Source organism: Narcine bancroftii, chromosome 13, assembly GCF_036971445.1.
Source record: "Narcine bancroftii isolate sNarBan1 chromosome 13, sNarBan1.hap1, whole genome shotgun sequence".
Lineage (NCBI taxonomy): Eukaryota > Metazoa > Chordata > Chondrichthyes > Torpediniformes > Narcinidae > Narcine > Narcine bancroftii.
In genome coordinates this window covers 83,553,111-83,569,993 of record NC_091481.1, presented here as the reverse complement: position 1 = coordinate 83,569,993, position 16,883 = coordinate 83,553,111, and the positions used below count along the sequence as shown (strand labels likewise).

The window sequence follows — 16,883 nt, the reverse complement described above, 5'->3', positions numbered from 1 at the left end:
TATTCTCTCTCTTTGTCCTCTCCTCCTTCCTTGTTCTCTCCCTCACCCACACACCCTCCCTCTCCTCTCCTCCTTCCTCGCTCTCTCCCTCACACACCCTCCCTCCTCTCTTTCTCCTTCCTCGTTCTCTCACACACACCCTCCCTCCTTTCTTTCTTGCTTGCTCCTCTCTTTCTCCTTCCTCCCTCTCTCATACATCCTCTCTCCTCTTTTCCTCCCTCCCTCCATCCCTCTCCTCTCTTTCTCCTACCTCCCTCTCTCATACATCCTCTCTCCTCTCTTCCTCCCTCCCTCCATCCCTCTCCTCTCCTTCTCCTTCCTCCCTCACTCTCTCACACACAGTCTCCCTCTCCTCTCTTTCTCCTTCCTCCCTCTCTCCCTTTTCTTACTCTCTCCCTTTCTCTATCGCAACCTCTTTCCTTCTCCCCTCTCTTTCTCACTGAATTTCCATCTCCCCTGCCTCATGCTCTTTTAATCTTTCTCTATCACCCTCCTTCCATGCCCCCTCTCCCTTTAACCCCTTCTCTATTTCTTTCCTATCTTCCTCCCATCCAGCCCCCTCTCACCCTACCCATCTCTCTTTCTCCCCTCCCTTCCCCTCTCGTCTCTCTCTCTCCCCCTCCTTCCTCACCCAAAGTGGCCCCAGCGGACCCCACTCGGCCAGGTCCAGAGCCAGTACCCGTCACCAGTCGCCTGGGCTAGCAGTTAATGGAAAGTGTTGAAGCGAGCAGTCAGCTCTGGGTCGGGAGTGCTGCCAGGACTGGTGTGGCCCAGGGAGAGCATAAGTGACCACTGTGGTTTTGTGAAAACTGACGTAATCTTTCCCATCAACAAACTTAAAATATTCTATCTCCTTCAGTGATTAGTTAGTGGCTTGAGTTTGCAGCAATTTCTAGCCACAGAAATAAACGGGAAGGTGGGCTCAGAGAACACAGGAATGGGTGGGTCAATGCTCTACCTTGGCTCAGTGCACGACAAGCTGGTGTGAGGAGAAGGTGCCAAGATCTGTCGACCTGGCCTCTAATTATCCCAAAATTCAGAGCAAGGATGCAGATTCCCAACATGTTGCTGTTAAACTGTCAGAAAACTGAGAGTACTTAGTGTTGGCATCGTCTGTCAGAATCTGTTTAAAATGTTCCATTGGCCCTTTCCCTCCTCCTTCGTGTCAAGTACAGAGGGGCAATTGTTTGCACGCTGGCTGTGATTGACCATGGCAGGAGTTCACCCACCACAGGCGATGCTCTGGGTGGCCATCCGCTCCCGCCCCCACCCGCTGCATTGGGAGTGGAACCACTTGTCAGGACAGAGGCAGGGAAAGGGATGTAAGCACAGCATTGGCAAATAAACACTGCCAAGTTTCCGTGGCCCCACTGCAACGTCCCTTCTCCTTGTCTGGGGGTTTCAGTTCCACATTTCCGTGGCTCACTCAACAGGGCAGAAGATCACGAGAGAGGAGAGGGAAAAGAACATGGGAGGTGGGGGAGGGAGAGGAGAGGGAAGAACTTAAGAACATAAGAAATGGGAGCAGGAGTCGGCCATCCGTCCCATCAAGCCCTGCTCCGCCTGTCAGTGAGATCATGGCTGATCTGATGATCGGCTCATCTCCACCTCCCTGCCTTTTCCCCATATACCTTAATTCCCCTACTTTGTAAACATCTACCCAACCTCGCCTTAACTATATTTTCTGAAATCACCTCCACTGATTCAACGGGCAGCGAATTCCACAGATTCTCCACCCTCTGGAAAAAGCAGTTCCCCCACATCTCCTTCCTAAATCTACTACCTTGTATCTTGAGGCTATGTCCCTCATTCTGGTCTCCCCCACCAATGGGAACAACTTATTTACTGCTATCTTATCTATGCCCTCCATAATTTTATAAATTTCTATAGATCCCCTCTCATTCTTCTAAATCCTAGCAAGTACAGTCACAGACGACTCAATCTCTCCTCATAGGCCAACCCCCTCATCTCTGGAATCAAGCTCCTCTGCACCCCCCTCCAAAGCCAGACCATCCTTCCTCAACTCAGGAGACCAGAACTGCATGTAGTTCTCCAGATGCGGCCTCACCAGGGCCTTCAACAGTCGCAGCAAAAACCTCACTAACTCCCACTCCCACAACTACCTTGACTACACCTCTTCACACATCTGTCCCCTGCACGGATTCTATTCCCATCTTGCGATTTCTCCGTCTCCGCTGCATCTGTTCCCAAGATGAGGTCGTTCAGCTCAGATCTAAAGAAATGTCTGCCTTCTTCCCCTCCACCACCGTCAACTCAGCCCTCACCCATATCTCCTCCATTTCCTGCTCGTCTGCCCAGCCCCCCCTCTGTCTCCAGATGCAACAAACACAGTCCCCCTCGTCCTCCCCACCAGCCTCCGCATCCAGCACATTATCCTCCGCAATTTCCGGCACTTACAGCAGGATCCCAGATTCATCTTCCCTTCTCCTCCTCTCTGCCTCCATAGGCACTGCTCCCTCTGTGACTCATCTCTCCTCACCCATCGCCCCCGGCACCTTGCCCTGTGGCCGCAGGAGATGCCACACTTGCACCCACACCTCCTCCCTCACTACAGTCCGGGGCCTCAAACAGGCCTTTCAAGTGAAGCAACACCTCACTTGTGTATCCGCAGGACTGATTCACTGCATCTGGTGCTCCCTTTGTGGCCTTCTCTACATCGGCGAGACTGACCCTCTTATACTGTCAGATCAGGGACATTTAGGGATAGCGTTTCCAATGTCCACAACCCACGGTCCTTGTGTGAATCAACCCCTGGAACCAGCCTTTATTAATCCATGGGATATGGTCATGAGAAAGGGGATTTAGGGTTAGGCAATAAATACTTTGGAGCAGAACGGTTGGTGTGGACACTGGCGCCACACCATTACAGGTTGTACCTCTTTAATCTGACGACGTTGGGACCTGGCCATTGCCGAACCACAGAAAATGCTGGAAAACAGAAATTGACCCCCTAAGTCAATCTATCCAAGGTAGAACAAAGCTTAAAACAGGAAATAATTCTGTGGGGTGGCACGGTTGGCATTAGCCTTTACAGCGCCAGCGATCGGGACCGGGGTTCGAGTCCCCTGCCGTCTGTACGGAAATTGTACTAACAGTGGCTGATTCAAACGTGTCGCACCGTGCAATTTGCCAGGCCACAGAGCGCCGGATAAGAGAGGCACAACCTGTACAACGCCAGGTTGTATGTTCTCCCCATAATCTACGTAGGTTTCCTCCCACCGTACGGCTTCTCTCGGTTAATTGAGCTAATTGGTGGGAGGAGATCATGTGATTCATCTGTCCGGAGGACGGCTTCCACCTGATGCATGGGACAAGTGTGGGATGGTGAGGGAACTTCGACAAACTATAGCTTCAAGCAGTTTAATCAGTCAAGAAGCATTGTATTTATCTCTAGCGGGAGGTGAGGCTCGATAATTTTTGGAGTGATTATTTCATGAATCATTTTTTCTTTTCCAATGGGATGGAATGGAGTGTCAATGAAAGCTGAGGGGGGAGGGAACTGCAGTGATTGGGTGGGGAATTGTAGTTATTCCCAGGACATGTCACTAGAAACATGTGCAAGCAATTGGAGTACAAAATGTGCAGAAAACATTTCCTGATTCAGTCGGGACTGTAGCTGGCTGACAGAGATCGGATCTCTCGCCAGGAGCAGCATCTGCCAAGCAAATCAGAGGTAGTGATGTGACAGCCATTGGGGCCTCCCTATTGGCTGGAAGGTGCCACAGAACATCACAGCACAGAATCAGGCCCCTTCAGCCCTTTTAGTCTGTGCTGAAGCATTTTTCTGCCCAGTTCCACTGACCTGCACCCAGTCCATTGTCCTCCGTACCCCTCCCATCCATGTGCCTGTCCAAGTTTTTCTTAAATGTTAACATTGAGCCCGCATTCACCACCTCAGCTGGCAGCTCGTTCCACATCCCCACCACTCTCTGTGTGAGGAAGTTCCCCCTAAATTTTTCCCCTTTCACCCTCTGGTTTGCATCTCACCTACCCTCAGTGGAAAAAGCCTATCAACATTTACTCTGTCCACCTCATAATTTTAAATACCTCTAACAAATCTCCCCTCATCCTTCTACGCTCCAGGGAATAAAGTCCTAACCTGTTAAACCTTTCCTTGTAATTCAGCTCCTGAAGTCTGGGCAATTTTCTAATAAGTCTCTGCACTCTTTCAATCTTATTAATATCTTTCCTGTAGTTAGATGATTGTTTTTGCTGTATCTCAAAACAGGCCTTAAGAAAGAACCTTGAAGACCTGGCCTTGAGCCAATGTCTATCAGTGGGTTGTGGGCTCAAGACCAGACTAGGGATGCAGTTGTAATCTAGGCTGACATTCCAATGCAGTGCTGAGGGAGTGTTGCACTTTTAACTGGGGTTGAGCTAAGTGTATGAAAGATCCCCTGTCATCAATTGGAAGAATAGGAGGCTATTTTTCCCAGGGTCCAGACCAACACTGCCCCAAACATTCAAAATTAGAACATGTCATGAAATTTGTTGTTCTGTGGCCACATTACAGTGTAAATACTACTATAAATTACATTTCAAAAATAAATAAATAGTGTGAGAAAATAAGATAAAGTGAGGCAATGTCTGTGGTTCATTGTCCATTCAGGAATCTGATGGCGAAGGGGAAGAGTGTTCGTCTTCAGGTTCCTGTATCTCCTTCCTGATGGTAGTAGTGTGAAGAGGGCCTGGCCTGGGTGATGGGGATCCTTGAGGATAGAGGCTGCTTTCTTAAAACACCGCCTCTTGTAGACGTCCTTGATGGAGTGGAGACTGATGCCTGTGATGGCGCTGGCCGAGTTAACAGTTCTCTGTGGATTTTTCCGGTCCTGCATAGGACTGTGATGCAACCGGTCTGAATTCTCTCCATGGTGCACCTGTAGAAGTTTTCGAGAGTCTTTGGTGACGTGCCAAATCTCCTCAAGGGGTATAGCCACTGAGTGAGCCTTCTTCGCAATTGCATCCACATGGAGGTCAGACAGAGAATGCTGGAATCTGGAGTGAACAATGACAAGCTGAAGGAACTCAGTGGGTCAGGCCATGCCCGTGGAGAGAAATGGTCAGTCAACCTGCCCGATTGGGAACCTATCACGAGACTGAAATAGGAAGGGGGTGACATCAAGCTGGAGGAACTCAGCGGGTCAGGCCACGCCCTTGGAGAGAAATGGTCAGTCAACCTGCCCGATTGGGAACCTATCACGAGACTGAAATAGGAAGGGGGTGACATCAAGCTGGAGGAACTCAGCGGGTCAGGCCACGCCCTTGGAGAGAAATGGTCAGTCAACCTGCCCGATTGGGAACCTATCACGAGACTGAAATAGGAAGGGGGTGACATCAAGTCTACAAGAGGAGAAAAGGAGAGGGAGGGAAGTGGTATGGAGTGGCCAAGATGGGGCAGAAGTTGGGAGAGGAGAGACGGGTAGAGAGCACTGGGAGGGATTGTAATGATGATGTTTATTGCCAAAAAAATGTACATATGCATGGAAATTCAGCAACATTTTTGTGATTGGTTGGCAACATTTAGCCCATTGTCTTGTCTTCCAGAACCAGACGAGGCTCCATGCAACGTGACCTTCCAGTACAATGGCAGCTCGCTTGTCTTTGAATGGGAGGCTCCACCTACAGGCCTTAATGGGGTTCTGCAAGGTTACAAGGTGGCTTATCAGAACAAGAACGATGCTGAGGTAAGTGGCCTTCATCGTACGGGGGTGGCACAGTGGGTGGAGATAGTCATGTGACACAGGTTCAAAGTTCAGATTTATCAGACCAATGTTTTTGATGTGGTCAAGAAATAGATGCATTCAATCTGGTCATGCCCTAAAGTGGGAGATTTCTGGGAATATTTGGGTTATTTTTATTGGCAAATTTAGAAGACATAAGACCTAAAATGAGGTGGTTGAAATATCAATTAAAATTTGTTAAGCTCACTTCAGCAGTGGCCAGGAAATGCATAGCAGTGACTTGGAAATCTGATTCCTAACTAGGTTTAGCCAGCTAGAAGATAGGAATGTATAATTGTGTTCCCCCAGAGAAGATCCCCTACAACCTCAGAAACAGGTATTTTCAAAAATATGGAATTCATGTGTAAGGTGCACCGGAGTAAATCATACATTGGAGTGTTCATCCCATTTTTATACAGCGTAAAGCAGGGGTCTGCGTGAGACCCTACGTTTCTTCTTTTTACTCAACGTGCTCCCTTGTGACGACTGGGAAATGTCAGGGTGTCCTTACTTTTGGTGTACCCCGGAATGCCGACCTGACAAGGCAAACATGGGCTAGAATGTGTAAAGATTTACCAAAGTCGATCCAGCAAATTCAGGAAGCTTTGAGTTGTTATCGTCAAATGTATGATGAAAAAAAGATTTAATTAAGAAGTATGCTTTAAGACGCACGTGCACAATTCCGACTTGCGCCCATTCCGAGATACGACCGATTCCCTGTATTTACTTTCTACTTCATTCTTTGTGGTGTTAGTTACTACCTCACTACAATACAGGGATTGGTCAGTGTTTGAGCTACCGAAAGAAAATAGACACACACACACCGAGAGCAGTTCAGTTTATACAAGGTTTTATTACTAAATCTAAAGCTGAATTCACACTACAATATGCAAGCCCTTCCCAATTATACTTATCAACACCTGGACTGGTCCCAACGACCGCACACTTGTAGTAGGTTGTCGGGGGACGTTGGCTGGACTCTTGAAGTTCTTCTTCTTGCTGAGAGATGTTGCCACCTCTTGGAGAGTCTCAAACTTCAGCAGTGGGACCATGGCTTATATTACCCAAAAGTTGTTTACTTCAGATCTTATCTCTTTGAACAAATGATTTAATTATCTTCAAGGTCTCCTGACAGTCTGCGACCAACAAAAGACAACTGCATCTCTGGGCCTCATGGTGGAAGTTGGATAATGTCTACTGATTCATATGCATCCCTGGGCCTCATAGTGAAATTTAGATTATGTCTTCTGATGCAACTGTATCCCTTCTTGCATAAGCTGGTCTAAATCCTCCATGACAGGAGATCCGACCAATTCCCTGCCCTGTATTTACTTTTTACTTCATTCTTTGTGGGGTTAGTTACTACCTCACTACAATACAGGGAAGGCAATTATATTCCCACCATGATACAAGGCAACTACTGTATTTTCTCAGCTAATTTATTAACCTTTTGTTAAGCATATTTGTTAAACTTTTTTTTGAAAACTTTATTTATAAATTTAGGATAAATACACAAACCTCCCCACCCCACGCCCTCCCTCCCCCTAACTCAACTAACCCCATAAGGGGAGCAAAAAAAAATCAATTAATTACATATGCTGTGTGATGTGCCAAACTTACAATACAAAAGAAAAAAAAATTAAGATATTTCCAAGCCCATAAATTTCAAATAAGACGACCACATCTTAACATCTTATCTTCTCCAGATAAATACAGGATCTTAACTCATTACGCCATTGAGCCATGTTCGATTTCACATTACCTTTCCATGTTATTGCAATACATTTCCACGCTACCGCCAATACCAGACGAGCAAATGCCATTTGAAACTTATCCAACTTTAAACCAGGTCAAAGATACAGTGTAACCCAACAAAAAAAATTAATGGATCCAATGGTAATTTGATCTTAAGTAAATCTTCCAAAAAGTTTTTAATTTTTATCCAAAATGGTTGAACTTTGACACAGGACTAAACTGCACGTTTCAGTGTGAATCCCATGTCTGAAACACAAATTACTAAAGCCATATCTTTTTAACTTTTCAGGAGTCAAATATAACTCGTGTAAAAAATTACAAATGACTAAACTATATCCTACATTAATCAATTTAATTACATTCTCTTGACACATAACTTCCCACTCCTGAGATATATCAAAAGATAAATCTTTCTCCCATTTAATTCTAGATTTACTTAAATCTGGTTTACTCATCTTATCTTGTAACAAAGTATACATTTCTGAAATAAATCCCTTTTTTGATGTATCCAAAATTAAAGTCTCAAACTTAGTTAATTTAGGTGGCATCATTTCTTTTCCGAAATTATCACCTTCCTTCCCTTGCAGGTTGTGGTAGACAACGGGATGAGAGCGAACATCACTCTGGAGGTGGCACTGCCCGTTACAAACCTGAGCCTGCGGGTGGCAGCATACACAAGCGCTGGGGACGGTCCCTGGAGTGACCCGGTCTCCGTTAACCTACTTGGCTCAGGTGAGATGGACCCACCGTGGGCTTGCGGGTATGCGAGCACGTCCGTTCCACGGACCGGTTACGCGAATTCATACACACACACACACACACACACACACACACACACACAGCGAGCTGGTGGCCACTTCCGATTGGTTGACTAACACCTCTTCCTTTGATCAAACGCTCCTCCTGCAGTCCCACGATCCCACCTCGCTGCTCGTCCCAACTCCCAAATGTGCCCTCTTCCCTAGGCAATGCCGTATCCATTGCCACCCTGAGATGCTGCCATCTCTCCCATGCCCTGCCAACCCCATCTTCTGCTCGCAATCCCTCAGCAACCTGCCTTTGACTTTCAAAAACAGGGCAATACAGATCAGCCATGATTCAAGTGGAGGACTTAGATGGGAGGATGAATCAAGTTCTGTTATTATCATCCGATTGTACAAGTACAATCTGATGAAACAGCGTTCTCCAGTCCTCGGTGCAAAAACATGCAAGCGTGCATCCAGACATAACACACATACAGGCAAACACCTTTGCAGGATATATATGCATATAACCATGTCACAATTACAGAGCGGACGGAAACAGGCCATCTTGGCCCCTCTAGTCTGCACTGATTTAAGTGAACTCCACTAGTACCATCTACCCACTCCCTGTCCATAACCCTCCAGTCCCCTCCCATTCATGCACTCATTCAACTCATTGACCCTGCTGCAACTACCTCTTCCGGAAGGTCATTCCACTCAGCCACCCCTCTCTGAGTGAAGAAGCTTCCTCTCATGTTACTTCTAAAGTTTTTCCCCCTCACCCTTAACATGACCCCTCGTTCCAATCTCCCCTACCCTCAAGGGGAAGAGCCTATTCACATCAACTCTCTCTACCTCCCTCATAATTTTAAATACCTCTATCAAATCCCCCCTCAACCTTCTACGCTCCTGGAGGGAGACACGTGATGGAGTAGTGGCCGGTCGGGTAAAACCAGCCCTCTCCAGAAAAATAGTTAGGAAAAGACAAAGCTCAACAAAACTAAAATATAAGAAATAGAAGATAAAATTACAGAGAAGGGAAAGAAGATGGCACCCAAGAAGGAGAGAGTAAAAACAACCGGAAAAAAAAGAAAAGTCACCAGAGAAGAAAGAAGAAGGCCCCTTACCTGCATGGAGGAACAGGGCGCTGTGGTGGCGAGGAGCGCCTGATCCCTGAGGTTGGTGCCTGGCCTGCGGAGTCGCAATCTCCCGACCGGTGGACTTCAAAAATGGCTCTCTAGCCAAACAAAAGTGCGCAGAGCGCAATCAAAGGAAAAAGAAAACCCCGACGGGAAGGGGGCGCTCAGCAGAGGAGAGGGCAGCCACGGTGCGACCAGCTGAGGGACGCCCCACACCAGGGCGCTCAGCTGGAGGATGAGGATGGTGGCAGGGGAGGGAGAGAGGAAACAGACGAGGGAGAAAGATGACGGGGTGACCGACAAAAGGATTGACGGCAGGAGGCCCGACAGACGGGCGGCCCAGGAGGGGAGGACCAACAGCAAGAGGCCCAGCAAGAGGAGGCCCGACAAAGAGATATAAGCAACTCATCAGGAAAAAACAGAAGAGACACAGACACAAAGAAGAGAAGAAGATGACACAAACACAGGTACAGACACAGAAGAAGAAGACCAAGATCTTCACAGAGAAATAAAAGGTAAAACTGATGAACAGAATATAGATAAAATCTTTTTTGAAGAACAAATGAGATCATTAAAGAATGGTTACCATTAGAGTTCAATGCAATTAAAAGGAAAATGAAAAGAACAGAAGATAAAATGCAAAGGTTAGAACTGGTAATGACAGAAATAGGGAAAAGAGTAGAGAATGTGGAAGAGCAGGAAACGGCTGAAGAAATGGAAGTGAATGACTTAAGAGGAAAATTGGAAGAAAGTGACAAAAAAATTAGAGACACAAGAATTGTTATCTCAGAAAATTGATATGTTGGAAAATTATAGAAGGCGAAACAGCATAAAAATAGTGGGCCTGAAGGAGGGTGAAGAAGGCACAGACATGAAGGAATTTATAAAAGGATGGATCCCGACGGTTCTGGGAACGACAGAAATGCAGGAAGAAATGGAAATAGAAAGGGCATGCAGAACATTAGCCCCGAAACCACAGGCACATCAAAAACCAAGATCCATCTTAGTAAAATTTTTGAGATATACGACAAGAGAAAATATATTGGAGTGGGCAAGGAATAAAGTTAGAGAAGATAATAAACCATTGGAATACAAGGGTCAAAAAATATTTTTTTACCCAGACATAAGTTTTGAACTCTTAAAGAGGAGGAAGGAGTTTAAATCAGCGAAATCAACTTTATGGAAAAAAGGTTACAAATTCATATTAAGACATCCAGCTGTGCTTAAAATATTTATTCCCGGGGAGCAAAACAGACTGTTCTCGGATCCGGAGGAAGCGCAAGAATTCGCAGAATATTTGCAAAGCAGAAGAAGAGATGAAGAGATGTAACAAGAATGAAGAATGGCGATAAAGTATATATAAAGATGTAAAAACAATATATGTAAAGAACTAAAGAGGGAAAAGAGAAGGGAAGGAAGGAAGGAAGGAGGGAAAAAGAGAGAGCTTTGTTTGTAAAAAAAAAAAATGTTTTCTGGGGGGACTGGGGAGGGAGAGAGAATAACCGTCACTTGCGAGTTGACGCTTGCGAGCAAGATTGCAATCCAAATGGAAACTGGAATTGTGATTGCCCGGCAAGGGATAAGGGGCAACTTAGAGGGGGGGGGGGTAGCATTTGGGGTTAAGGTATTTTTGGGTGTGGGAATTGTTGGAGTATTTTATGTTTTAAATGTGTTGCCATGCATTGAGTTTAATAAGAGATGAAAATGGGAAAAAGGAGGATGGAGGTGGTGAGGAAGCGGAAAAGAGGTGTAAGCAAGATATAAGATGGCCACGTTGAATTATATGACTATAAACATTAATGGAATACACAACCAAATTAAAAGGAAGAGGCTACTAAACTTATTGAAGAAGGAAAAAATAGATATAACATTTGTGCAGGAAATGCATCTAACTGAAGCGGAACATAACAAACTAAAGAGAGACTGGGTAGGACACGTAGCGGAAGCATCCTATAATTCAAAAGCAAGATGTGTAGCCATTACTAGTTAACAAAAATGTACCAATCAAAATAGAGGAGGATATAATAGATCCAGTAGGGAGGTATGTAATGATAAAGTGTCAGATATACTCAGAATTTTGGAATTTGCTCAATATATATGCGCCTAATGAGGAGGATCAAGAGTTTATGCAGGATATTTTTTTTGTAATTCTTTATTTATCGCACTATGAACCATATCAAACAATATATTTACAAATGCATCTCTTTAAATATTCACAGTGACATTTTCTCTTTTTTCCCCTTCCCACCCCCCCCCAAGAACAGTAAATATTGAACAATATAAAACAATATCTTTATACAAAAGGAATAGAAAGAAAAGAGACGTTTCATCTACTTATTCACATTAAATCTGATCGTGTCTATCTTCTTATCATTTTAGGTGGTGGTGGTCCAAGGCGTGCTCTTTCTGCCATGTTCCATATATGGTTCCCAGGTTTTTTCAAACATTGTAACTGTCTTTTAAACTGTATGTGATTTTTTTTTCCAATGGGATACACTTAAACTTGGTTATATATTCCATTAATGTTTATAGTCATATAGTCCAATGTGGCCGCCTTATATCCATCCCCTTTTTTCCATTACTGTTTTTTAAGTTTTCCTTTTTAATCTCAATATATGACAATGCACTGAAGACATGAAATACCCCAACAATCCCCACAAGCAATAACCCTTATAACCAACATGCACATTAAGCTGCAAGATAAGGAAAATGAAATAAACTATAAATCTAAGCAGAAGTGGGAAAAGGATCTAAACATAAAGTATGGGAAAAGTTATGTTCTGGAACTATGAAGAATATAATAAACACGAGGTTACGCGTGATACGATATAATTGGTTACACAATTATATCCTCAAAATCACTCCTCAAAAATTAAAAGAATGGGATCCAACATTATCAGAGAGATGTAAGAAGGAAGCGGGAACAACAGTACATGCAATTTTGGCGTGTGAGAAAGTGGAAAAGTTTTGGGAAGATCTAAATCAGGTATTAAATAAAATCACAAAAAGCAACATCCCAAAAAATCCAGAGATCTTTCTTCTAAGTAATATAAGAAGTAAAGAATTAGGCCTCAAATTGGATGAAGCACAAAAAAGATTTATTATGATAGCCTTAGCAGGAGCAAAAAAATGCATAATGTCAACTTGGAAAATGGAAGAGAACATGAGAATACAGCAATGGTACATGGAAATGAATAAATGTATTCCATTGGAAAAAATAACATATAATTTAAAAAATTGTCACATTATTTGAACAAATTTGGGAACCGTACGTGGAACATAACAGAGAGGGCCTACCGCAGACCTCCACCCCCTAAAATGATAAGAAGACAAAACGACTTGATTCAATGTGTAACAAATAGATGACGCATTTTTCTTATTTATTTTCCTTTGTGTGAAGATATTGTTTTATGGTTTTATTGTATTACATATGTTGAATATTTATGGGTTTTGGAGGGGGGTGGGAAGAGGGGAGTGAGGGAAAGGGGGAAAAAGGGAGAAAATGCCACTGTGTCTATTTAATGAGAAACGTTTGTACATATTTTGGTGGATATGGTTCACAGTGTGAAAAGTAATAAATTATTTTAAAAAAACCTACACTCCAAAGAATAAAGTCCCAGTCTACTCAATCTTTCTTTGTATTCCAGATACTGCAATCCAGGCTAAATTTTAGTAAATCTTCTCTGCACCCTCTCTCCCTTATTGATATCCTTCCTATAATGTGGGGACTAGAACTGCACACAATATTTCCAAATCTGGCCTCACCAATGGCTTGAACATCCCTTAAAAAAATTAATTAAATGAAGTTTTGTGAATATGAGAGTTTTAGAGGGTGAGTGCGAGCAGTTCCTTTGGTCGTTCAGCGTTCTCACTGCCCGTGGGAAGAAGCTGTTCCTCAGCCTGGTGGTGCCGGCTCTGATCTTCCTGGATCTCTTCCCCGATGGAGCAGCTGAAAGATGCTGTGTGCGGGGTGGAAGGGGTCCTCAATGATTTTGCACTCCCTCTTCAGACAACTATCCCAGTAGATCACATCGATTGGGGTGGGGGGGGGGGGAGAGATGAGGCTCCAGTGATCTTCCCTGCCACTCTTACAGTCCTGTGGATTGACCTCCAATCCCATGCTCCCTCTTGATCCCTTCAGATCACAACAGGATCACCCACCCTGAAATCCCATTGGAAAATATTGCAATGAGAGCCACAGTGGACTGGCAGCTTCCTGACCTCAGGAACGCCGAGCAGATCCTGTTGATCTGTAGCAGATGTGGTCCATTTAATTGCCACTCACCACAATGTTATTTTTGCTTCTTTCGACAGATAACTCCAGAGAAATGAAGCACCTAGCAGGTAAAAGGCCCTCCATGACATCAATTATCCTGAGAACAACTCAGATTTAATTGAATCATGATGGATATATCAGCAGCTCTGTTGGGGTGAAGGGTTTTCTGACTGGGTTTTGCCATCCATGAAGAAAAGGATTGAACACTATATTTCACTGACCTTTGGTGCATGTGGCTATAAATGTGAATGTCAGATCAGATACTGTATATATTTTTTTATTTTAAAATGTTTAAATTTAGACATACAGCTTGATAACAGGCCCTTTTGGCCCATGAGCCAGTGCTGCCCAATTGCACCTAATTGTTTTACAACTCCGGTACGTTTTGAAGGGTGGGAAGAAACCAGAGGGTTACTTGGGAGGCTTCTTAAATAACTTAGAGATGCAAGATTCAAATAACAGAAGAGACTGTACTGACTGATGTCTTCCACCATCTCAGGAAACTGTTCACACGCTCATACATACGCCCCACAGTGGGGCATTAATGTTAAAATCGAGCCCGCATTCACCACTTCATCTGGCGGCTCGTTCCACACTCCCCCACCCCATTCTGTGTGAAGAAGTTCCCCCGAAACTTTTCTTTTTTAACCAATAAGTTAATCTTTTAATTTGTTCTTGGCTGTATCATTTACATGACCATTAGTGTTATGAGCGAAGGGCCCATTTGACATTTTTCCCCATTTTTTTTCCCTATTGACAGAAAGATTGTTTCCTTCTTCATTTGTCGTATTATTTCTTACATTATTTCTGGGGTTTACACATGTCCTATATTATCTGGAGGGTCCTTCCACGCCCAATACCCTTTTGTACATGAAGCAATGTTTCCTTGTCTTCTTGCAAGTACAACTCGATTATCTGAAATGACCGGGCCTATGTTAGATAAACGCTTTTTTTTGGAGAATTGGTCATTTTATTAAAAGCAGCCCAGTAGCAACAGCCAATCCCTTGGAACAGTGTTTAAACAAACAACAAATAACAAGGGAAGGCTTTCTAAACATGAAATAATGTTTAATTCTCACCAAAATAATTGCTGGCTGCTGCCAAACCCTAAGACCTCCCAGCTGCCACCACCAATCCCGCTGATCCCCAGCCTGGTGGAACACTCCCTGGTGAATCGGCGGGCTCCTGTCTCCCCGGTCACCGGAGCTCCCGGCTCCAAATCCTCCCCCACCAGGCCCCCACCGCACATGGTGTACGCGTGCGGTAGTAGGCTGGAGGGGGTTCGGATTTGGCGTTGGGAGCTCCGGTGTGCTGAGGAGGGAGGGAGGGAAGGGGATAGGAGGGGAGGGAATGCCACTGAGGTCGATGTCCCGCTCCTGCCCGGAGGCCCGTCTCCTTGATGATGCCGAGACAATAGATTTCCCCTTTCACTCTTAACCCATGTCCTCTGGTTTGTATCTCACCTACCCTCAGTTGTCAAAGCCTATCTAAATTTACTCTGTCTATCCCCCCCCCCCCCATAATTTTAAATACCTCTATCAAATCTCCCTTCATTCTTCTATGTTCCAGGGAATAAAGTCCTAACATGTTTAACCTTTCCGTGTAACTCAGTTCTTGAAGTCCGGTCATCACTTCTCTGCACTCGTTCAATCTTATTGATATTTTTCCTGCAGTTACAGGAACTACGCACAATACTCAAAATATGGCCATCTATGCTAACCATGAGGCTCTTCTACGTTAACCAGGCTGCATGTAATAAAACAGAAATGTAATATTACACAAAATTGCCTTTACTCTGCCTTAATGCAGACAAAGATTCACCATTGGCATTGCCCGGTGCCACTTACAGTCACAGAAAGAGAAGCAAGAGAGAGCCCCTCCCACCTAGTCACCGAATGTCCGTGGATTTCCCTCCTGCTCTCCCGTAGCCTCACAGGTTCTGGTTCAGAGAGAAACCTTCAGCGCCCTTCGGGAACCCTCCTCGCCCTCACGGAATCTGCCTCGGGATTGCCATTTAATTGCAGCACCACCCTCTGGGCAGGCACTCTAATGTCTCCCGACCTCTTACCCTTGCAGGGCATACCATCCGGAGGGGGTTCTCCTGGCACTGGTGGTACGTGGTGATGGCGGCCGCGGTGGCCGCCGCTTTTGCAGTATGTATCGCTGTCTTGGTCTCCCGAGTCAGGAAGAAGATCGTCCGATACGGGTGAGGACTACGCTGAGGTGTTCTCTCATCACTGGGATTTAATCAAGCCTTGGTGCGGTATTAGAGTCACAGAATCAAACGGGGCACCTTGTCCATGCTGGTCACCAAGTCCCAGTCAACACTAATCCCACTGACCATCGCACGGCCAATCCTCGTCTTAAATGTTGTGCGAACTTTGTACTCCAAGGAAAATCCTTTTATTTCTGCACTACCTTTTGAACTTGTAGGTTTACTTGTCTGGAAAGCAGGGAGAATAAAGCCTTTCACATGCATACACGTGACAGTAAAAAAATTAACTCAATGCAAGATGCTTTTCCTCTTACTCCATACCCCAGTGGTTCTCAACCTTTCTCTTTCCACTCGCATACGACCTTAAGTAATCCCTTACTAGCCACAGAGCACCTATGACACAGTGGTTAGTAAGGGATTACTTAAGGTGAGTGGAAATAAAAAGAGATTGAGAACCTCTGCCTTATTCTAAACCTGTGCCTTGTGGCCAGACATTCTCAACTTTAAAAAAAAAAGTTTTGAAAATTTAGACGTACAGCACAGGTCAATTCGGCCCCATGAGTCCCTGCCGCCCAATGTAACCTATACACGCAGTACGTTTTTTCAAGGGAGCGAGGAAACCAGAGCCCCCGGGGAAAACCCACGCAGGTACAGGTAGAACGTACAACCTCCTTACAGACAGCGCGGGATTCGAACCCCCTGCCCCGATCACTGGTGCTGTAGCAGCGTTGCGCTAACCGCTACGCCAAGATGTCACCCGTACAAAGATAAAGACTCTCACTAAGCAGAAATAAGGAGGCGCTTGAAGAGAGTCACCCCAACGGTGAGCGGCTTCAACCTGGACGACGCCATTGCAGTTTCGCACAACTTTATTCAAACAGCTGCTACGAGCAAAGCCCCATCAAGGCTGAATCTTTGCTCCCATCTTCACCAAAGGTTTACGTGCTACTTCAGAGAAAATTTACTTTTACAATTTTAAACTTTTATCTATTTAATTTTCCTTGATTTTTTTTT

The 16,883-nt window shown here is 44.9% G+C and overlaps 1 protein-coding gene across 1 annotated transcript in view; it reads left to right on the top strand.

The window, feature by feature from the left end:
• The window catches only part of LOC138748538 (tyrosine-protein kinase receptor UFO-like), a 150,097-nt gene that overhangs the window by 104,775 nt on the left and 28,439 nt on the right, over nt 1-16,883 (top strand). The window contains exons 11-14 of the mRNA XM_069908917.1: nt 5,566-5,705; nt 8,084-8,228; nt 13,693-13,722; nt 15,731-15,860. Of these exons, the coding sequence (XP_069765018.1) occupies nt 5,566-5,705; nt 8,084-8,228; nt 13,693-13,722; nt 15,731-15,860 (445 nt within the window). The remainder of the gene's footprint in view (nt 1-5,565; nt 5,706-8,083; nt 8,229-13,692; nt 13,723-15,730; nt 15,861-16,883) is intronic.